This window comes from Boleophthalmus pectinirostris, unplaced genomic scaffold (genome assembly GCF_026225935.1).
Source record: "Boleophthalmus pectinirostris isolate CB_2022bp ecotype Guang Dong unplaced genomic scaffold, ASM2622593v1 HiC_scaffold_13, whole genome shotgun sequence".
Classification (NCBI taxonomy): Eukaryota; Metazoa; Chordata; class Actinopteri; order Gobiiformes; family Gobiidae; genus Boleophthalmus; species Boleophthalmus pectinirostris.
In genome coordinates this window covers 3,463,795-3,485,185 of record NW_026571036.1, presented here as the reverse complement: position 1 = coordinate 3,485,185, position 21,391 = coordinate 3,463,795, and the positions used below count along the sequence as shown (strand labels likewise).

At 43.7% G+C, this 21,391-nt stretch overlaps 1 protein-coding gene across 1 annotated transcript in view; it reads left to right on the top strand.

Moving 5' to 3' along the window:
* The window catches only part of LOC110171381 (sine oculis-binding protein homolog), a 57,677-nt gene that overhangs the window by 12,932 nt on the left and 23,354 nt on the right, over positions 1 to 21,391 (top strand). Inside the window, 4 exon segments of the mRNA XM_055149756.1 lie at positions 14,490 to 14,619; positions 19,033 to 19,097; positions 19,200 to 19,326; positions 20,456 to 20,607. Of these exon segments, the coding sequence (XP_055005731.1) occupies positions 14,490 to 14,619; positions 19,033 to 19,097; positions 19,200 to 19,326; positions 20,456 to 20,607 (474 nt within the window).

Sequence of the window (21,391 nt, the reverse complement as noted above, 5' to 3'; positions counted from 1 at the left end):
TTTTGTACAGTTGTGTGTTTTTGTACAGTTGCGTGTAGTTGCGTTGTAGTTGTACAGTTGTGTTTTTGTGCAGTTGTGTGTTTTTGTGTAGTTGTGTGTTTTTCGTGCAGTTGTGTAGTCGTACAGTTGTGTGTAGTTGTGTAGTCGTACAGTTGTGTGTTTTCGTGCAGTTGTGCGTTTTTGTGTAGTCCGTAGAAGCGTTGCGTGGCCGCGGTTCTGTTTGGGGAAAGTGTCTCTCGGCGTCGGGCTCGACCAATGGCCTTGGAGCGGATCGGGTGTCATGGAAACACTAGAGGGTCACCGGAGCCTGCGCCTGCGAACGAGACAAACACAGACTTCATGCTCTTTCACCAGAAGAAGCTCGGACCGACAGAGCGGATCACGTTTCAGCCGGGACCCACCTCCACACCAAGTAGTAACGACAACGCTTTTCCATATCTGTGTTTTACTCAGTGTTGGGAAGGTGACTTTTAAAATGTACTCCCCTACAGATTACAGATTACAGATTACATCCCCCAAAATGTAGTTTGTAACGTAATCCATTAAATTACTTAAAGTGAGTAACGTAATCTGAATACTTTGGATTACTTGATTTGCCGTATTTAAAAATATTATTGATAGAAGAGGAGGAGACACGTCCACGCAGCATGGTTTAGTCCTGGTTTAGTCCTGTTAAATCCTGGTTTAGACCTGGTTTAGACCTGGTTTAGTCCTGTTAAATCCTGGTTTAGACCTGGTTTAGTCCTGGTTAAACCTGGTTTAGACCTGGTTTAGTCCTGTTTAGTCCTGTTTTAAATCCTGTTTTAGACCTGGTTTAGACCTGGTTTAGTCCTGTTAAATCCTGTTTTAGACCTGGTTTAGATCTGTTTTAGATCTGTTTTAGTCCTGGTTTAGACCTGTTCTAGTCCTGGTTTAGACCTGGTTTAGACCTGGTTTAGACCTGGTTTAGATCTGTTTTAGTCCTGTTTTAGTCCTGGTTTAGACCTGTTTTAGATCTGGTTTTGTCCTGGTTTTAGATCTGGTTTAGATCTAGTTTAGACCTGGTTTAGTCCTGGTTTAGTCCTGTTAAATCCTGTTTTAGACCTGGTTTAGACCTGGTTTAGTCCTGGTTTAGACCTGGTTTAGACCTGGTTTAGACCTGGTTTAGACCTGGTTTAGATCTGTTTTAGTCCTGTTTTAGTCCTGGTTTAGACCTGTTCTAGTCCTGGTTTAGTCCTGGTTTAATCCTGGTTTAGTCCTGGTTTAGTCCTGGTTTAGACCTGGTTTAGATCTAGTTTAGACCTGGTTTAGGTCTAGTTTAGATCTAGTTTAGACCTGGTTTAGTCCTGGTTTTGTCCTGGTTTTAGATCTGGTTTAGATCTAGTTTAGACCTGGTTTAGTCCTGGTTTAGTCCTGGTTTAGACCTGTTTTAGATCTGGTTTAGATCTAGTTTAGACCTGGTTTAGATCTAGTTTAGATCTAGTTTAGACCTGGTTTAGACCTGGTTTAGACCTGTTTTAGTCCTGTTTTAGACCTGGTTTTAGATCTGGTTTAGATCTAGTTTAGACCTGGTTTAGATCTAGTTTAGATCTAGTTTAGACCTGGTTTAGTCCTGGTTTAGACCTGTTTTAGTCCTGTTTTAGACCTGGTTTTAGATCTGGTTTAGATCTAGTTTAGACCTGGTTTAGATCTAGTTTAGATCTAGTTTAGACCTGGTTTAGTCCTGGTTTAGACCTGTTTTAGTCCTGTTTTAGACCTGGTTTTAGATCTGGTTTAGATCTAGTTTAGACCTGGTTTTAGATCTGGTTTAGATCTAGTTTAGACCTGGTTTAGACCTGGTTTAGACCTGGTTTAGTCCTGGTTTAGACCTGTTTTAGTCCTGTTTTAGACCTGGTTTTAGATCTGGTTTAGATCTAGTTTAGACCTGGTTTAGTCCTGGTTTAGTCCTGATTTTAGACCTGGTTTAGCTCTAGTTTAGTTTAGACTTGGTTCCGGCAATGATTGGAATTACAGAAAAAAAAAAAAAAAAAAAAAAAAAAAGAAGAAACAAAAGGGGATTTAGCCCAAAATGTGAAAAAAGGAAAACAGGAAAATCCCGCCGTGTAATCCATTTATTTCAACAAAGTAACTGTAATCCAATTACCACTCACTGAAACAGTAACTGGTTCATGTAATCTGTTACTCCCCAACACTGATTTTACTCAGGTACGTTCTAAATCGCGGAGGTGAGCAGAGTTGACAAATACTTTTTTTTTTTCACGCAGGCCCAAACAGTAACACTTGCCCAGAATATTGGTTAGTATTTGCACAAAAAGGTCAATTCAGGGTCGTCCGGGGCTTTTCTGTGTCCTTGTGTCTGAGTGTTTTGTCCATCAACCCAAAAAAAGCTCAATAAATTCAAATCCTCCAGCGAAAATCGTCCTGTACCTTGATTGATTGATTCGTTTTTATTTCGAGTTTGTGCCAAGAGAGAAACAACAATCATATACATACCACGAGGGACGTACCAATAACTGAAATATCGTGATATCGTATCGTTAAAGTTCTCGCAATAACATCGTGGACCATCACAATATATCGAATTACAAGTCTGTTTGCTTAAATTAAGAGTTTTGGTGCAGCAATAACTAAAAAAAAAAAACAGAGGGAACTACATAGACCATGATCCTTTGCTCCGTTTCAATGCAGACGACAAGAAGAAATAACACTTCTAACACTTTTACGTTTTTAGTTCTTTGGATTAAGTTTTGTCAAGGCATTGAAAACCTGTTGAAATCAGATGATCGGACACGTCACAGCAACATCACGTGACTCTGAGGAACACTGGAAAATACAATGTCTCGCTAAGTTAAAATGACTTAAATTAAGAATGTTTTACAGTGGAATAAGTTTTTGTTTCTTAAGTACAAAACGTCTTATTCCAGTGGCAGATAATTTTACTTGTCAAGTTAAATTTACTCAAATCATGATAAAACTTTCTTAATTCGAGTCAATTTAACATGACTAGACTTTGGTTTTTGCAGCGAATAAATCTGTTTTATTGTCCGAGAAACAGAAAGTGTGCTGTTAGCATGCTAGTTGATATTAGAGTTAGTCCACTGTCATGTCAAAAGCTCTGCTCTGGCCTCTGGAAGTTGTGTAAAGCGATTATAAACTCATCGTGGTGAGTAATTAGGATGCTCAGAATGTGTTTAGAAAGACAGGAAATTATCAAGAAATTATTGTATTTTTCGATTTCTCCGGCGTATAAATCACACCAGTCCAAAAATGCGTAATGAAGAAGAAAAAACATACATAAATCACACTTTTTGGGGAAATTTATTTTATAAAATCAGAGACCAGGAACCGAAAGTAAAGTCAAGTTGTAGTAAAAACACTAGAAGAGAGAAGAACAGACTGTTAACGTCACATATGAACAGTTCTTCAGATAAACTATAACATAAACAACAGAACAGAACAAGTTTAACAAACTCTCCATCTCACTCCAAATCACTAAATCCATTCAGTTCTTCATCCTCGGTGTCACTTCTGAACAACTCGACCTCGACCTCAAAACAGAGACTCAGCATCAGTTCCAGTTAGAATTATTCTGGACTTTCTGAATCCCGACAGGATGGTTTCGGTGTCACTGAAGGACCTCGGGTTAGACCTGGTTTAGACCTGGATTAGATCTTGGTTAGACCTAATTTAGATCTGGCTTTGACTTGGTTTAATCCAGGTCCTGATTCTGATCATGGTTCGAACTGGTTTAGACCTCAGTTAGACCTAGATTTGGTTTAGGACAACTTACAGTTTAGACCTGGTTTAGACTTGGTTTAGATCTAGTTTAGACCTGGTTTAGATCTGGTTTAGACCTGGTTTAGTCCTGGTTTAGACCTGTTTTAGACCTGGTTTTAGAATCGGTTTAGACCTGGTTTAGACCTGGTTTAGATCTAGTTTAGACCTGGTTTAGATCTGGTTTAGACCTGGTTTAGACCTGTTTTAGACCTGGTTTAGATCTAGTTTAGACCTGGTTTAGATCTGGTTTAGACCTGGTTTAGTCCTGTTTTAGACCTGGTTTAGATCTGGTTTAGACCTGGTTTAGACCTGTTTTAGACCTGGTTTAGATCTAGTTTAGACCTGGTTTAGATCTGGTTTAGATCTGGTTTTAGATCTAGTTTAGACCTGGTTTAGATCTGGTTTAGACCTGGTTTAGACCTGGTTTTGACCTGGTTTAGATCTAGTTTAGACCTGGTTTAGATCTGGTTTAGACCTGGTTTAGACCTGTTTTAGACCTGGTTTTAGATTCAGTTTAGAGCTGGTTTAGACCTGGTTTAGATCTAGTTTAGACCTGGTTTAGATCTAGTTTAGACCTGGTTTAGATCTGGTTTAGACCTGGTTTAGACCTGTTTTAGACCTGGTTTTAGATCTGGTTTAGACCTGGTTTAGACCTGGTTTAGACCTGGTTTAGATCTAGTTTAGACCTGGTTTAGATCTGGTTTAGACCTGTTTTAGACCTGTTTTAGACCTGGTTTTAGATTCGGTTTAGACCTGGTTTAGACCTGGTTTAGGCCTGGTTTAGATCTAGTTTAGATCTAGTTTAGACCTGGTTTTAGTCCTGGTTTAGACCTGGTTTTAGATTCGGTTTAGACCTGGTTTAGACCTGTTCTAGTCCTGGTTTAGTCCTGGTTTAGACCTGTTCTAGTCCTGGTTTAGTCCTGGTTTAGTCCTGGTTCAGAAGTAATGGTTTGATCGACTGACGTGATACAAACAGGACAGAGGCTCTTTCTGCAGGAGACATGCGCAGCAGAGCCAAGCGACATTGGTACAAACGTAAAAGACACAAACCTAGATTCTCTCGTGATTGTCAATGTTAAAATTTAAATATATAGAGTAAGTCACAGGAAACACACAAACCATGAAAAAAGTGACAGTTATAGTCCAAAAAATCCAGTATATTGTTTTGTTTTTCAGGTTTTTAAGACGGTCAAATGAGCCGCGTCGGTTTTAGGTTTGACATTACGTCTTTAGCTCGTCTAAGGTCAGCGCTCAGACACACAGGAAGTCCCAGCTCCGAACTGTAGTCGCTCTCATACATCTGTTTCAACACTAACCCCCCCCCTCCCCTCGCTCTCCTCGTGAGCCCGCGGAGCACCCAGACACCCGATCCGCCGCTTTAATCACGCTGGGGCAGATTTAGCGTCACCCGATCCTCCGCGCGCCCACACATTGGCCCGGGCGCAGGGAGAGGCGGGCGGCCCAGAGCGAGGCGGGCCGGGCCGGGTACAGTGTCCGCGAGAGGCCCAGAGCGGCGGCGGCGGCGGCGGCGGAGCTGGAAGTGTCTGTTACATAGAAATACTGTGTTACTAACCAGCAAAGTCTGACTCCGGGGCGGGTTCTTTTGGGATTTTTTTTCGGTTGTGATTGTGATTAGATTTGCTGTTTCTGTGACGGTGCGAGAGTCGTGTTCACAGAAGAACTGACGAAAAGACTGAAATTTGAAGAGACAAACTAATAGGAGGATCACGTTTCAGGACGTGTTTGTACAGATTGAAACTACAGGGTTAGTTGCTAAATCGAGACTGAGGCGTCTTTGTGTTTTTGATATCAGTCTGGTGGCCACGCCCACCAACATGACGTCCAATCAGATTTGTGCTTTTCAGTGACGCTTTTGAAACCAAAGAGCTCATTGGTCACTGTAATTCAAAATTTGTGTTATTCGTTAAAAATACAAAACAATAAACAAAAAAATAAAACAACAATTTTCTTCATTATTTGTCTCCAAAACCAAAATGAAAAAACAGATAATAATTTTTAATTTTTTTTTTTTTTCAGTTTTGCTTTTGTGTTTAAATGAAAAATGGAAAAAAATGGAAACGAACATTTCCCATTTCCGTGACTTAAACTGCGATGCTGGACTGAACCAGGACTAAAACAGGTCCGGGACCAGACCGGGACCAGATTGGGACTGAGTCCAGGACCAGACTGGGACCAGGATCAGACCATGCCTGAGACCAGGACCAGACCGGGACTGAGACCGGGACCAGACCAGGACTGAGACCGGGATCAGACCTGGACCAGACAGGGACTGAAAATAGCTTAGAACTGCTTCAGTCCTAGTTCAGTCCTGTTTTAGTCCTGGTTTAGTCCTGGTTCAGTCCTGACAGGTGATCAGGATTGACACCGGGACTAGACCGGGACCAGACCAGGACTGAGACCGGGACTGAGACCGACACCAGGCCAGAACTAGACCAGGACTGAGACCGGGAACAGGACCAGGACTGAGACCGGGACTAAGACCGGGACTGAAGCCGGGACCCGACCAGGACCAGATTGTGATTGAGGCCGGGACCAGACCGGGACCAGACCGGGACTGAAAACGGTTCAGTCCTGGTTCAGTCCTGGATCTCAGTTTAAGTCACGTAACCGGGAAACGTCCTTTATCCGTTTTTTCCATGTTTTAATTAAACACAAAATCAAAAACCGAAAAAAAAGAATCATTATCTGTTTTTTCATTTTTGGTTTTGGAGACAAATAATGAAGAAAATAGTTGTTTTTTCGTTTTCTTATTTTTTGGTTTTATTTTGAAAAATGAATGAACAAATGACACACAGATTATTTACATAAAAGTAAAAAAATGATCTGACAAAGGCTCGAAACGTTTTGTAAAAATAAAAATGATGAAGTGATTAGATTTGCTGTTTCTGTGACGGTGTGAGAGTCGTGTTCACAGAAGAACTGACGAAAAGACTGAAATTTGAAGAGACAAACTAATAGGAGGATCACGTTTCAGGACGTGTTTGTACAGATTGAAACTACAGGGTTAGTTGCTAAATCCAGACTGAGGCCTCTTTGTATTTTTGATATCAGTCTGGTCACCGCCCCCGGCATGAATAAAACCAGACCAAACATGACCGTCCAATCAGATTTGTGCTTTTCAGTGACGATTTTGAAACCAAGGAGCTCATTGGTCACTGTAATTTAAAATCCGTGTGTTATTTTTTTTAAAACAAAACAAAAAACAGCGATTTTTTTTCATTAGTCTCCAAAACCAAAATGAAAAAAAATAACGATCCCGTTTATGCGACTTAAAATTGTGATGCTGGACTAAACTAGGACTGAACCAGGACTAAACCAGGACCGAACCAGGATTAAAACAGGACTAAAACAGGACCAAAACAGGACTGAGACCAGGACTGAGACCTGGACCAAACCAGAACTGAGACCGGGACTGAAGCCGGGACTGAAGCCGGGACCAGACCAGGACCAGACTGTGATTGAGACCAGGACTGACGCCAGGACTGAGACCGGGACTGAGACCGGGACCAGACCGAGACTGAGACCAGAACTGAGACCGTTAACAGGACCAGGACTGAGACCAGAAATGAGACCAGGACTGAAGCCGGGACTGAAGCCGGGACTGAAACCGGGACCAGACCAGGACCAGACCAGGACCAGACCAAGACCAGACCAGGACCAGACTGTGATTGAGACCAGGACTGAGACCGAGACTGAGACCAGACCGGGACCAGAACTGAGACCGAGACTGAGACTGGGACTGAAGCCGGGACCAGACCAGGACCAGACTATGATTGAGACCAGGACTGAGACCGGACCTGAGACCGGGACTGAGACTGAGACTAGACCAGGACTGAAAACGGTTTAGTCCTGGTCTAGTCCTGGTTTAGTTCTGTTTCAGTCCTGATTTAGTCCGGCATCACAGTTTAAGTCACGTAAACGGTCCGTTATCCTTTTTTTTTTTTTTTTTTTTTTTTCCCCCATTTTTCATTTAAACACAAAATCGAAAACTGAAAAAAACAAATCTTTTTTTTTTTTCATTTTGGTTTTGGAGACAAATAATGAAGAAAACAGTTATAAATAAATTAAATAGTTTTTCGTTTTTAAGATTTAGGTTAAATTAGCCTCAGGGAAATAAATGAAAGTCAAAGTAACATCTCGAAAAAACAAAAAGCCTGCAAACCCAGCGTGAGTGTTTGTGCCTTTGTGTGTTTAGTCCTGGTTTAGTCTTGGTTTTAATCCTGTTTTAGTCCTGTTTTAGACCTGGTTTAGTCCTGGTTTAGTCCTGGTTGAGTCTTGGTTTAGTCCTGTTTTAGTCCTGGTTTTAATCCTGGTTTAGTCCTGTTTTAGACCTGGTTTAGTCCTGTTTTAGACCTGGTTTAGTCCTGGTTTTAGTCCTGGTTTAGTCTTGGTTTTAATCCTGTTTTAGTCCTGTTTTAGACCTGGTTTAGTCCTGGTTTTAGTCCTGGTTTAGTCCTGGTTTAGTCCTGGTTTTAGTCCTGGTTTTAATCCTGTTTTAGTCCTGGTTTTAATCCTGGTTTAGTCCTGTTTTAGACCTGGTTTAGTCCTGTTTTAGTCCTGGTTTAGTCCTGGTTGAGTCCTGGTTTTAGTCCTGGTTTAGTCCTGGTTTAGTCCATTATTTTTTTCCATTTTTTATTTTAACACAAAATCAAAAACTGATTATCTGTTTTTTCATTTTGGTTTTGGAGACAAATAATGAAGAAAACAGTTATAAATAAATTAAATAGTTTTTCATTTTTAAGATTTAGGTTAAATTAGCCTCAGGGAAATAAATGAAAGTCAAAGTAACATCTCGAAAAAACAAAAAGCCTGCAAACCCAGCGTGAGTGTTTGTGCCTTTGTGTGTTTAGTCCTGGTTTAGTCTTGGTTGAGTCCTGGTTTAAGTCCTGGTTTAGTCCTGGTTGAGTCTTGGTTTAGTCCTGTTTTAGTCCTGGTTTTAGTTCTGGTTTAGTCCTGGTTGAGTCCTGGTTTTAATCCTGGTTTAGTCCTGTTTTAGACCTGGTTTAGTCCTGGTTTAGTCCTGGTTTAGTCCTGGTTTAGTCTTGTTTTAGTCCTGTTTTTAGTCCTGGTTTAGTCCTGGTTTAGTCCTGGTTTTAGTCCTGGTTTAGTCCTGGTTGAGTCCTGGTTTAGTCCTGGTTTTAGTCCTGGTTTAGTCCTGGTTGAGTCCTGTTTTAGTCCTGGTTTAGTCCTGGTTTAGTCCTGGTTTTAGTCCTGGTTTAGTCCTGGTTGAGTCCTGGTTTTAATCCTGGTTTAGTCCTGGTTGAGTCTTGATTTAGTCCTGGTTTTAGTCCTGTTTTAGTCCTGGTTGAGTCCTGGTTTTAATCCTGGTTTAGTCCTGGTTTTAGTCCTGGTTTAGTCCTAGTTTAATCCTGGTTTAGTCCTGGTTTTAGTCCTGGTTTAGTCCTAGTTTAAGATTTAGGTTAAACTAGCCTCAGGGAAATAAATGAAAGTCAAAGTAACATCTCGAAAAAACAAAAAGCCTGCAAACCCAGCGTGAGTGTTTGTGCCTTTGTGTGTTTGTGTGTGTGTGTGTATTTGTGTGTGTGTGTGTGTGTGTGTGTGTGTGTGTGTGTGTGTGTGTAACCCGATCCGCGGCGCGTCTGAAACCTTAGCGGGACACCGGACACCCTGCCGAGCTAAGCTAAGCTAACAAGATTCTCGGAAATGCCCCGCTCCAAACAGGCGGCTCCGGTGTCCACTCCGTCCGTCCAAACTGCACCTCGCGCTCACATGTCCGAAACACGAGCTTGTTTTGATGCTCTCGGCGCCTCCGTCACACAAAGTCAAGCAAAACAATGAAACTTTTGTATTAAAGCGGCAAAACACGGATTCTCAAACTAAACTGTGCTGAGAGGAAAGTGAGTTTACGACACTAACAAATTAATGATAATAAAAATCATTATTTCTTTAGACAAAACAATGTGATTTTCATTAAACTGTAGTATTTTCTTTTCTATCCATGTTTAATCCCTCAGTGGTTCAGGTTCCATAGTCGTTCTAGCCTTTGTGCTCTTATATTTATATTTATTGTGATTTTTAAACTGTTAATACTCGACTTTTTCTTCTTAAAATGCCTTGACAAGACTTAAACCAAATAATTAAGATTTAAAATGGCTTAGAACTGTTATTTTAGTGTTAAAACTGACTCTTACAGAATCAATTTTAACATTTTCTAATCTGTTCTAGAGTTAATTTAACATTTTTGGAAGTGTTAATGAAGTAACACTGGACCAAAGTTCCCATTTAACCCCAAAGTGAAGAGTTATATTAACATTTAAGATTAAATTATGTACAAAACCTTTACCTTAAACCAAAGAACTAAGATTTAAAAGTGCTTAGAACAGTAATTTCATGGCAAAAAGTGTTCAAATTTACTCCGACAGAATCAGTTTTAACATTTTCTCAGGGTTTATATGAGTCCAATCTGTTCTAGAGTTAATTTAACATTTTTGGAAATGTTAAATTAAGTAACACTGGACCAAAGTTCCTGTTTAACCCCGAAATCAAGAGTTATATTCATGTTTTGAGAGTAAACAGATAACACTTTGTAGAGTTATCCTGATTTAGCTAAACAACAAACAGAGGTGTTTTATTTTTACTAGAGCCCGGCCGATATATCGGTTGGGTGATTTTATCGGCCAATATGTTTGCTGATAGAGGCCGATATTTCACGTGGGCATGTTATACCTCGTTATAAATCTTAGACTCTCTTCTTTATGTTCATTTAATCCAATTTACAGACAGATAAATGTCCAAATATGTGGCTCTGCATCAGGATTTATCTGTGGAGTCATTTGTCTGTGTGTGTCGTACTGTCCCTGAACACACCACAGAGTCACGTCACTCACATGTGTTTGTTTACACCTGCAGACATAGATCCATGTGCAACACTGAGATTATTTTCTTTTTCGGACAATGGGTTTGAGTCTGGATTAAAAGGACATTTATTGGTGCAGACTTGTGATGTGGGAGGAGCCTGTGTGAGGCTGAGTGTTGATAATATGTCGACTCTGAAGCTAGTTTTGGTTCGTTCTGATTGGTTAGTGATTATCTGCTGTGTCTCCCGCACATAAACAGGCTGTTTTCTGTTGGTCTATTGTAAAGTGACTGTATTGTCCGTATATTTGTTACTGGACCTGCACTGATATGTAAATGAGCTGTGAATAGACGTGTGAATGATGAAATTTGTGCATATAATTAATTACCGCGGCGCGCAGCATTTACAGCTAAAGGCTAATAGCGATTGTTTCTTTACTAGCTAGTAGTGATGAGTCGGTCGAACGAAGCGGCTCTTGGAGTCGGCTCTTTGAAGCGAACGACGGGAGCCTGATCCTTATTGGGATTCGGAGTCGTGTTTTCTCTTTCTCTCACTTTTTTTCTCTTCACGTCGCGTGCAGACTCGTGGGAGTTTGACAGCAGCAGCGGCTAAAAACGAAACTTTCAAAAATATGCGTGTGCATAGGGTAAAAAAAAAAACGTGCCTATATATATATATATATATTATATATATATATATATATATAATATATATTATATATATATATATATATATATATATATATATATATATATATATGAGCATAAAATAAATAAACCAGGAGTCCTGTTTTACACATGGTTTAGATTTGTTTCAGTCCTGCTTCAGTTCTGGTTTAGACCTGGTTCAGTTCTGGTTTAGACCTGTCTTAGATCTGCTTTAGTCCTATGACATTATCATGTAAAGAGGCAGAATAACAATAAATGTTGTCTAAATAAACCCAGTTTAAAAACCACTGGAGCCAAACCAAAGTTTTTTTTAAATACTTCAAGACTTACAGTGAATTTTTACATCAGTAAATATACTGGCGATTATATCGGCAGCTCTAACTCCCATTATATCGATATCATATCGGCAACAACAAAATCCATATCGGTCGGGCTCTAATTTTTACACTTTATTTTAGTTAATTTAAGATGAAATTATGAACAAAACTGGTTCAAACTGGTCTTCTCTTGTGGGAGTTTGAAGTGGTGGTGGGAGGAGCCAAATTAACACTAAGGGAAGTTGAATTAACTTATATAACTCCAACTCGAACCCCCATTTAACTTTCAAATAGTAGTAAAAATAAAACTGAGGTGGTTCGGGCATCTGTTCTGATGCCTCCTGGGCGTCTCCCTCGGGAGGTGTTCATGTCCCACCGGGAGGAGGCCCTGGGGACGACCCAGGACACACTGGAGGGACAATGTCTCTGGGCTGCCCCCCCCCTGATTTTCCCAGTGTCTCCCGTCCAAGTCCTGCCCAGGCCCTGCCCTGCTGAACTTCTGAGATCTGATGAGCTCAGGCTTTGACAAGGTGGAATGGCAGTATGACCATATTGTGACACCTGAACTGTTGTCTGATTGTGGTACGAGGCCCAAATAATCGAGCCTGTCCAGTCTAATCTGCAGACGAGCGAGTACTGCCTCTAGTGGCGGAGTGTGAGAGTGCACGATAAAAAAAAAACAGATAACCATTCTTTTTTTTCAGTTTTTAATTCTCGTTTCTCAGATGTTTCTCATTTCTGTGACTTAAATTGCGATACTGGACTGAAAACAGGACTAAACCAGGACTGAACTAGGACTAAACCAGGACTAAGCCAGGACTTAACCAGGACTGAACCAGGACTAAAACAGGACCAAAACAGAACCAAAACAGGACTAAAACAGGACTAAAACAGAACTAAAACAGAACTAAACTGGTCTCAATCCTGGTCTCAGTCCTGATCTCAGTCCCGATCTGGTCCTGGTCTCAGTCCCGGTCTGGTCCCGGTCTCAGTTCTGGTCTGGTCTCAGTCTCACTCCTGATCACCCGACAGTCTTCGTGGGCGCACCTCCGGGCCCGTCCCGACACTCCTGGTTCAGTCCTGATGTAGCGCTGGTTTAGGACTGAGACTGGGACTAGACCGGGACCAGGACTTAGACCGGGACCAGGACTTAGACCGGGACAGAACTGACTGAAACTGGGACTGAGACTGAGACCGGGACCAAACCAAGCCAAACTGTAGACTAAAATACAAACATGTTTTTAATTTTTTCTGGTCTATTTTTTTTTTTTTTTAGTTTTTTTTGGGTGTTCATTCATGTGTCCTTACAATTACTGGGCTTGTTTATTGGAGAATGTTCTAAATATGTTTTTAATTTTAATCGTATAACCATATTGTGACACCTGAACTGTTGTGAGGCCCAAATAATCGAGCCTGTCCAGCCTCGTGTGCAGACGAGCGCGTGTACTGCCTCTAGTGGTGGAGTGTGGGAGTGCAGGTCAGGGTCAGGGCCGTTAGTGGACAGAGGAATGTCGGGTGCAGGGAGGTCAGATGGGTCCGGGGGGGGGGTGGGGGTGCGGGAGGGCAGCCGCTCAGGTCAGCCAGACTCGGGTCACACTGACCTGACGACTCGCCAGTGCATTGCTCAAGGGCCGAGTACAAGAAGAAATGCAGCCCACACGAAACTTTATTCATCCATGTGTCGTTCGTTCATTTGTTTTTCTAAATAAAACCCAAAAGTAAGAAAACGAAAAAAAAAAACAACTAATTTCTTCATTATTTGTCTCGAAAACTAAAATGAAAAAACAGATAATGATTCGTTTTTTTTCAGTTTTTGATTCTCGTTTCTTCGTTTCTTGTTTCTGTGACTTAAACTGTGTTGCCGGACGGACTAAACCAGGACTGAACCAGAACTAAACCAGGACTGAACCAGAACTAAAACAGAACTAAAACAGAACTAAACTGGTCTCAATCCTGGTCTCAGTCCTGATCTCAGTCCCGATCTGGTCCTGGTCTCAGTCCTGATTACCCGGGCCCGACACTCAGTCCTGGTTCAGTCCTGGTTTAGTCCTGGTTTAGGACTGAGACCGGGACCAGGACCAGGACTAAGACCAGGACAGGACTGAGATCGGGACCAGACCTGGACTGAGACTGAGATTGGGACCAGACTGGCACTGAGACCAGGACTGAGACCAGGACTGAGACCAGGACTGAGACTAGGACTGAGACCAGGACTGAGACTAGGACTGAGACCAGAACCAGACCGGGACTGAGACTGAGACTGGGACTAGACCAGGACTGAGACCAGGACTGAGACTAGGACTGAGACCGGAACTAGATCGGGACCAGGACCAGGACTGAGACCGGGATCAGACTGGGACTGAGCCTGAGACTGGGACCAGACCAGGACTGAGACCAGGACTGAGACCAGAATCAGCCCAACATTGAAACTGGGACTGAGACCGGGACCAGACCAGGATTGAGATCAGGACCAGACTGGGACCAGGACTGAGACCGGGACTGAGACTGGGCCTGAGACCGGGACGGGACTGAGACCAGGACCAGACCAGGACTGAGATTGGTTTAGTTGTGGGTTTATTCCTCCATGTTTGAGTAATTTAGTGATCTCTCCCTGGCCCTATTCAAACCCTCCTTGTGGTTAGCTGTAAAAATTCTGTGCAAGATCTCGTGAAACAAGATTATGCACCTTCTGAACAGATACTTTAATACTTTTACTTGAGTATTTATGTACTTTTTTGCTTCAGTATCTGGACTTTTACTTTACAAACAAACAAAACACAACTCCAGGTCTGTTTTTTGAGGCGGTAACAGCATTATGACCTGATTTAAACCTCAAGAGAAAACATTTTGCGTGATATAGGAGCTTTAATGTCTCGAAAACTGACAGAACGTTGTGTTTTTTTTCTCCAGACGTTTGCCGAAAGCACCATGAACGAGCTGCTGGGCTGGTACGGCTACGACAAAGTGGAGCTGCGCGAGTCCGAGGCCAACGAGATCCGCAACTACCGAGAGCGACGCCAGCATGTGTCTGTGCTAAAAGGTACAACAACGCACTCGTGATACGGGAAAGGGAGAGCGCGGACGTGAGTGCGCAGGTCTGTGGCTTCGTGCGCTTGGGCAAGACACTTTATTTACCTGTGAGACTCTGAGGTTCTGTTTGAGCTGTAGTCCTCAAGTCCTTAAATATAAATACACTGGCTACGTTTATGTGATGTTTTTTAATTCCGAATTAATTGTTCTGAATTAAAATATTCTACTTTGAGTTTACATCGAGATCATAATTCTGAATTGAGGTTTACATGGAAAAATGTATTTAACTTTATTTAATTCAGGTCAGCGTCTGGACATGGGGAAGGATTCTGATTGGACAGAGACACGAACACACTTCATCTGCTACCGGCTTTTTTTTTTTTTTTCAGGACAGAGGACAGGTGTGGAGGACACAGATATAGGACAGAGGACAGGCGTGAGGACAGGACAGGACACAGGACAGGTGTGGAGGACATAGACATGGGACAGGAGACAAGTGCGGAGGACATAGGACAGAGGACAGGTGTAGAGGACAGACGACAGGTGTGTAGGAAAGAGGACATATGACAAGTGTGTAGGACAGAGGACAGGTGTGTAGGACAGAGGACAGGTGTGTAGGACAGGTGTGTTAGGACATAGGAGGACAGGTGTAGGACAGGACGTAGGACAGGTGTGTAGGACAGTGGACAGATATAGGACATAGGACAGGTGTAGGACATAGGACAGATGTAGGACAGAGGACAGGTGTGTAGGACAGAGTGCAGAGGACAGGTGTAGGACAGAGGACGTAGGACAGGTGTAGGACAGAGGACATAGGACAGGTGTAGGACAGTAGGACAGGTGTAGGACAGGGGACGTAGGACAGGTGTAGGCCAGAGAACGTAGGACAGGTGTGGGACAGAGGACAGATGTAGGACAGTAGGACAGGTGTAGGACAGGTGTAGGACAAGGACGTGTAGGACAGGTGGTAGGACAGAGGACATAGGACAGGTGTAGGACATAGGACAGGTGTAGGACAGTAGGACAGGTGTGTAGGACAGTAGGACAGGTGTGTAGGACAGTAGGACAGGTGTAGGACAGAGGACAGGTGTAGGACAGGGGACGTAGGACAGGTGTAGGACAGAGAACATAGGACAGGTGTGTAGGACAGGTGTAGGACAGAGGACGTGTAGGACAGGTGTAGGACAGAGGACAGGTGTAGGACAGTGTAGGACAGAGGACGTAGGACAGGTGTAGGACAGAGGACGTGGGACAGGTGTGTAGGACAGGTGTAGGACAGAGGACGTAGGACAGGTGTAGGACAGAGGACGTAGGACAGGTGTAGGACAGAGGACGTAGGACAGGTGTAGGACAGAGGACAGGTGTAGGACAGGTGTAGGACAGAGGACAGGTGTAGGACAGAGGACAGGTGTAGGACAGGTGTAGGACAGGGTGAAGGACAGAGGACAGTGTGTAGGACAGTAGGACAGGTGTAGGACAGGTGTAGGACATAGGACAGGTGTGGGACAGGTTGTAGGACAGGTGTAGGACGTGTGACAGGTGTAGGACAGGTGTAGGACAGGTGTAGGACAGAGGACAGGTGTAGGACAGGTGTAGGACAGGTGTAGGACGTGGGACAGGTGTAGGACAGGTGTAGGACAGGTGTAGGACAGGTGTAGGACAGAGGACAGGTGTAGGTGTAGGACAGGACAGTGTAGGACAGGTGTAGGACAGGTGTAGGACAGGTAGTAGACAGGTGTAGGACAGAGGACAGGTGTAGGACAAGAGGACAGGTGTAGGACAGACAGTGAGGACAGGTGTGTAGGACAGGTGTAGGACAGGTGTAGGACAGGTGAGGACAGGACAGGTGTAGGACAGGTGTGTAGGACAGGTGTACAGGACAGAGGACAGTGTGTAGGACAGGTAGGACTAGGACAGTAGGACAGTGTGTTAGGACAGGTGTAGGACGTGGGACAGGTGTAGGACAGGTGTAGAACAGGTGTAGGACAGAGGACAGTGTAGGACAGGTGTAGGACAGGTGTAGGACAGGTGTAGGACAGGTGTAGGACAGGTGTAGGACAGGTGTAGGACAGGGGACAGGTGTAGGACAGGTGTAGGACAGGTGTAGGACAGGTGTAGGACAGAGGACAGGTGTAGGACAGGTGTAGGACAGGACAGGTGTAGGACAGGTGTAGGACAGGTGTAGGACAGAGGACAGGTGTAGGACAGGTGTAGGACAGGTGTAGGACAGGTGTAGGACAGAGGACAGGTGTAGGACAGGTGTAGGACAGGTGTAGGACAGGTGTAGTAGGACAGCGCGTCTTCTCTGGCTCGGTGAGTCAGAGTCTGGTTTTGCGTCGGCTCCTCGTGTTTCAGTCAAACACACAGACGCTTTTGTTTTTGTCAGAATCTGCGGAGGATCAGGTGACTCACAGCGCCGAGGCCGAGCTGCAGCACACACACACAGATACTGCACGCTCAGATCACGTATCGAAGTACAAGTATCACAGTACACGTATCGCAGTACACGTATCGCAGTACACGTATCGCAGTACTGTACATTCAGGTTAGAGCACTATAAGAGTTTCACATCCTCGTTCTGTTCGTGTCTGTGCCAACCACCTCCAGTAAACTCCACATGTGCACACACCAGAGGAGGGAGGAGGGAGGAGTGTCTTGCTCAAGGACACCGTGGTCAAACCATAGACTGCATAAAAAAGTGGACTAAGCGAGTGCAACGTCTCCCGCTGTGTGACCTAGTTCAGGTCTGAACTGGAAGCTGTCCTAAACCAAGTCTAGGTCTAACTGAGGTCTAAACCAGGTCTAAACCAGGTCTAAACCAGGTCTAAACCAGGTCTAACCATGATCAGAATCAGGACCTGGAATAAACCGAGTCAAAGTAAGATCTAAACTAGGTCTAACCAAGATCTAACCAAGGTCTAAACCAGGTCTAACCATGATCAGAATCAGGACCTGGATTAAACAAAGTCAAAGCCAGATCTAAACTAGGTCTAACCAAGGTCTAAACCAAGTCTAAACCAAGTCTAAACCAGGTCTAAACCAGGTCTAAACCAGGTCTAAACCAAGGTCCTTCAGTGACACCGAAACCATCCTGTCGGGATTCAGAAAGACCAAAATAATTCTAACTGGAACTGATGCTGAGTCTGACGACAGCGACACAGAAGAGGAAGGTCGAGGTCGAGTTGTTCAGAAGTGACACCGAGGATGAAGAACTGAATGGATTTAGTGATTTGGAGTGAGATGGAGAGTTTGTTAAACTTGTTCTGTTGTTTATGTTATAGTTTATCTGAAGAACTGTTCATATGTGACGTTAACAGTAGGGACGGGCATTCGATGAAATTTTCTTAATCGATCGTCGGAAGATTAACGATCGATTAATCATTAACGTTTTTATATTAAAATGATCATCATTATTATTACTATCTGCACTAATCTGCATAAATAAATTCAACTTTACGACATATAAACATAACGACTCTAGATCCACATCAGCTGTTTGACATTATAATGTGTTTAATTCAGTTTTGTTCAAATCTCACAGAAACAAAACTTAAAACCGCATCACTAATTTGCATAAACTCAGTGAAGATAAAACTCCAGCTCTTGTGTTGCTGATGTGGTTCAACTTGTGTTGGATTAAAAGACATGACTCAGGTGAATACAGGTCAGTGTGACCAGATTTGTGTTTGTCAAAACCAGGACAGCGTACGGGGGGAGGGGGGCGGGGCCTCGTCATCCACATTGAGCGACTCTCACCTGGTAAAACTTTTTCCCACTGGACACAGAAACATATGTGCTGCTTTATACACTGTGCACATGGACTCACACTTGTCCCAACGCAACGGAAAGTGTGGAATTTCTTGTACAAATCATCGTTAAATCCACATTTGTGCTTCGGTTCGTTACAGACTGACCCACTGTTTGTGTCTCGCTCCTTCTGATGCAGAGACACATGTACACACCTGTTTGGTCACGATACACACAGCAACATACATTCGGTTTGTCGATTAAAATGAACGTAATCGATGGAATTCTTAATGATCAATTATCGATTAATCGATTAATCATGCCCATCCCTAGTTAACAGTATGTTGTTTTTTCTTCTATTGTTTTTACTACAACTTGACTTTACACAGGAAATGTCGGTTCCTGGTTTCTGATTTTATAAAATACATTTCCCCCAAAAAGTCTGACTCATATATGTTTGTTTTTTCTTCTTCATTACACATTTTTTGGCTGGTGCGACTTAGACTCTGAAAAATACGTTACTTGTGAGACTTGTGAGGTTGGAGCAGGTGTGTTCTCTGGTTTTCTTGGTCTTTATGAAAACGTCTCATGTCCTCCGTGTCTCTGTCTTCAGCGTTTCTTGAAGTGAAGGATTTAAAGTCGCTCACTCGCTGTCCCTGTGCCTCGTGCGTTTCAGAAAACTCGCTGCCAAAACCCAAAGAGTCCAAAGTGTGTGTCCCGTCTGTGCTGTCCATCAAGCCCGTGGACAGAGACATGTCCAGCAGAGACGTGTCCACCAGGGATGCGGCCAACAGAGACGTGGCCAACAGAGACGTGAACAACAGGGACGTGTCCAGTAGAGAGGCGTCCAGCAGAGACATGTCCAGTGTCCCCGCGTCCTCTCCGTCCTCCTCCACCAGCTCCACCCTCAGCACCCCCAAAGAGCTGAAGAGCGCCCCCGTCATCGTGCCGCTCATAAAACCCTCTGCAGGTACGACTCCGTAACGAGTTGTTCCTCTTTTTGTTCAGGACGTTTAAATGTTTTTATTCTAGTTTGTGTCTCGTCAGGACAGAATCCTCGTCCTCTAAACTGAGCTGGAGACAGAGCACAATTCTACCAGGGAGTTATGGTGTTTGAAAGTGTCTCACGTGTCCCTCTCTGTCCACAGTGGAGGACAAAGCGGTGGTCCACATCATGTTTGTCTGGTGTCTCATATGTCTCTCTGTCCTTATGTCCACAGTGAAGGACACAGCAGCAGACTGCATTGTGTTTCAGGTGGTGTCTCATATGTCTCACACGTCCCTCTCTGCCTCTGTCCACAGTAAAAGACACTGCAGAGGTCAACTTCATGTGTGTGTAGTGTCTCTTATGTCTCACATGTCCCTCTCTGTCCACAGTGGAGGACATGGCCGCGGTCCACATCGTGTGTGTGTGTTTGTGTGTAATGTCTCATATGTCTCACATGTCCCTCCGTGTCCCTCTGTCCACAGTGTAGGACACGGTGGCGGTCCACATCGTGTGTGTAATGTCTCGTATGTCTCACATGTCCCTCTCTGCCTCTCTGTCCACAGTGGAGGACACAGTGGCGGTCCACTTCTTGTGTTGGTGGTGTCTCATATGTCTCGCATGTCCCTCTCTGTCCACAGAAGACACTGCAGCGGTCCACTATATGTGTGTAATGTCTTATATGTCTCACATGTCCCTCTGTGTCCATAGTGGTGGACACGACGGCCGTCCACATCATGTTTGTAGTGTCTTTTAAGTCTCACGTGTCCCTCTATGTCCCTCTGTCCACAGTGGAGGACATGGCGGCGGTCCACATCGTGTGTGTGTGTGTGTGCAGTGTCTTATATGTCTCACATGTCCTCTGTGTCTCTCTGTCCACAGTGGAGGACACGGCGGCCGTCCACATCATGTTTGTAGTGTCTTTTATGTCTCACATGTCCCTCTGTGTCTGTCTGTCCACAGTGGAGGACACGGCGGCCGTCCACATCATGTTTGTAGTGTCTCATATGTCTCACATGTCCCTCTCTGTCCACAGAAGACACTGCAGCGGTCCACTATATGTGTGTAATGTCTTATATGTCTCACATGTCCCTCTGTGTCCCTCTGTCCACAGTGGAGGACACGGCGGCCGTCCACATCGTGTGTGTGTGGTGTCAGAAGGAGGGGGTGAAGAGGTATTCTCTGTGTATGGGCTCAGAGCTCAAGAGCTTCTGCAGTGAGAAATGTTTCGCCGCCTGCAGAAGAGCCTACTTCAAAAGAAACAAGGTCAGAACACAAGTACAAGTACAAGTACAAGTACAAGTACACACAGGACACAACACTCTACAAGTACAAGTACAAAAACCTACTTCAAACACAACCCACACAAGTACCAGGACACACAAGAGCGCTTCTGTACTCTCAGAAATACTCCCTGTGGACGGAGGTGTCTAAACATGTGCAGCAAAATAATAACAGGAGCCGGTTAAATTAGAGGCTTATTGTTGTTCTTCCTTTTTCTGAGACGAGCTGCTGCACATAAACACAGACAAACACTCTGAATTAGTACGATTCTATAAAATTATATTATTATGTGTCAGGCAAAGGTCAAAAGTACCAGAGTTGTGATGAGTTTTGATGGACAAACTGATGAACTAGAGAAAAACAAATGGTGTTTTATAAGAAAAAGAGAAAGAAAAGGACTGAGGGACGGATGAGGAAGGACAGGGACCAGATGAAGCTGAGGATGTGTGAAAGATGAGGCCCTGATGGGGAATGGATGAGGAAAAGATTAGGACAAAATGAGGACTCGATGTAGACCTATGAAGACCATATGAGGACCAGAGAGGAGGACTGTGTGAAAACCTTATGAGGACACTATGACGACCTTATGAGGACTAGATGAGGACCATATGAAGACTGTATGAGGACTGTATGAGGACCAGAGGAGGACCATATGAAGAACTTAGGAGGACGAGATGATGACTAGATAAGGACTGTATGAGGACCAGATGAGGACTAGATGAGGACCGTATGAGGACTGTATGAAGACCATATGAGGACTGTTTTA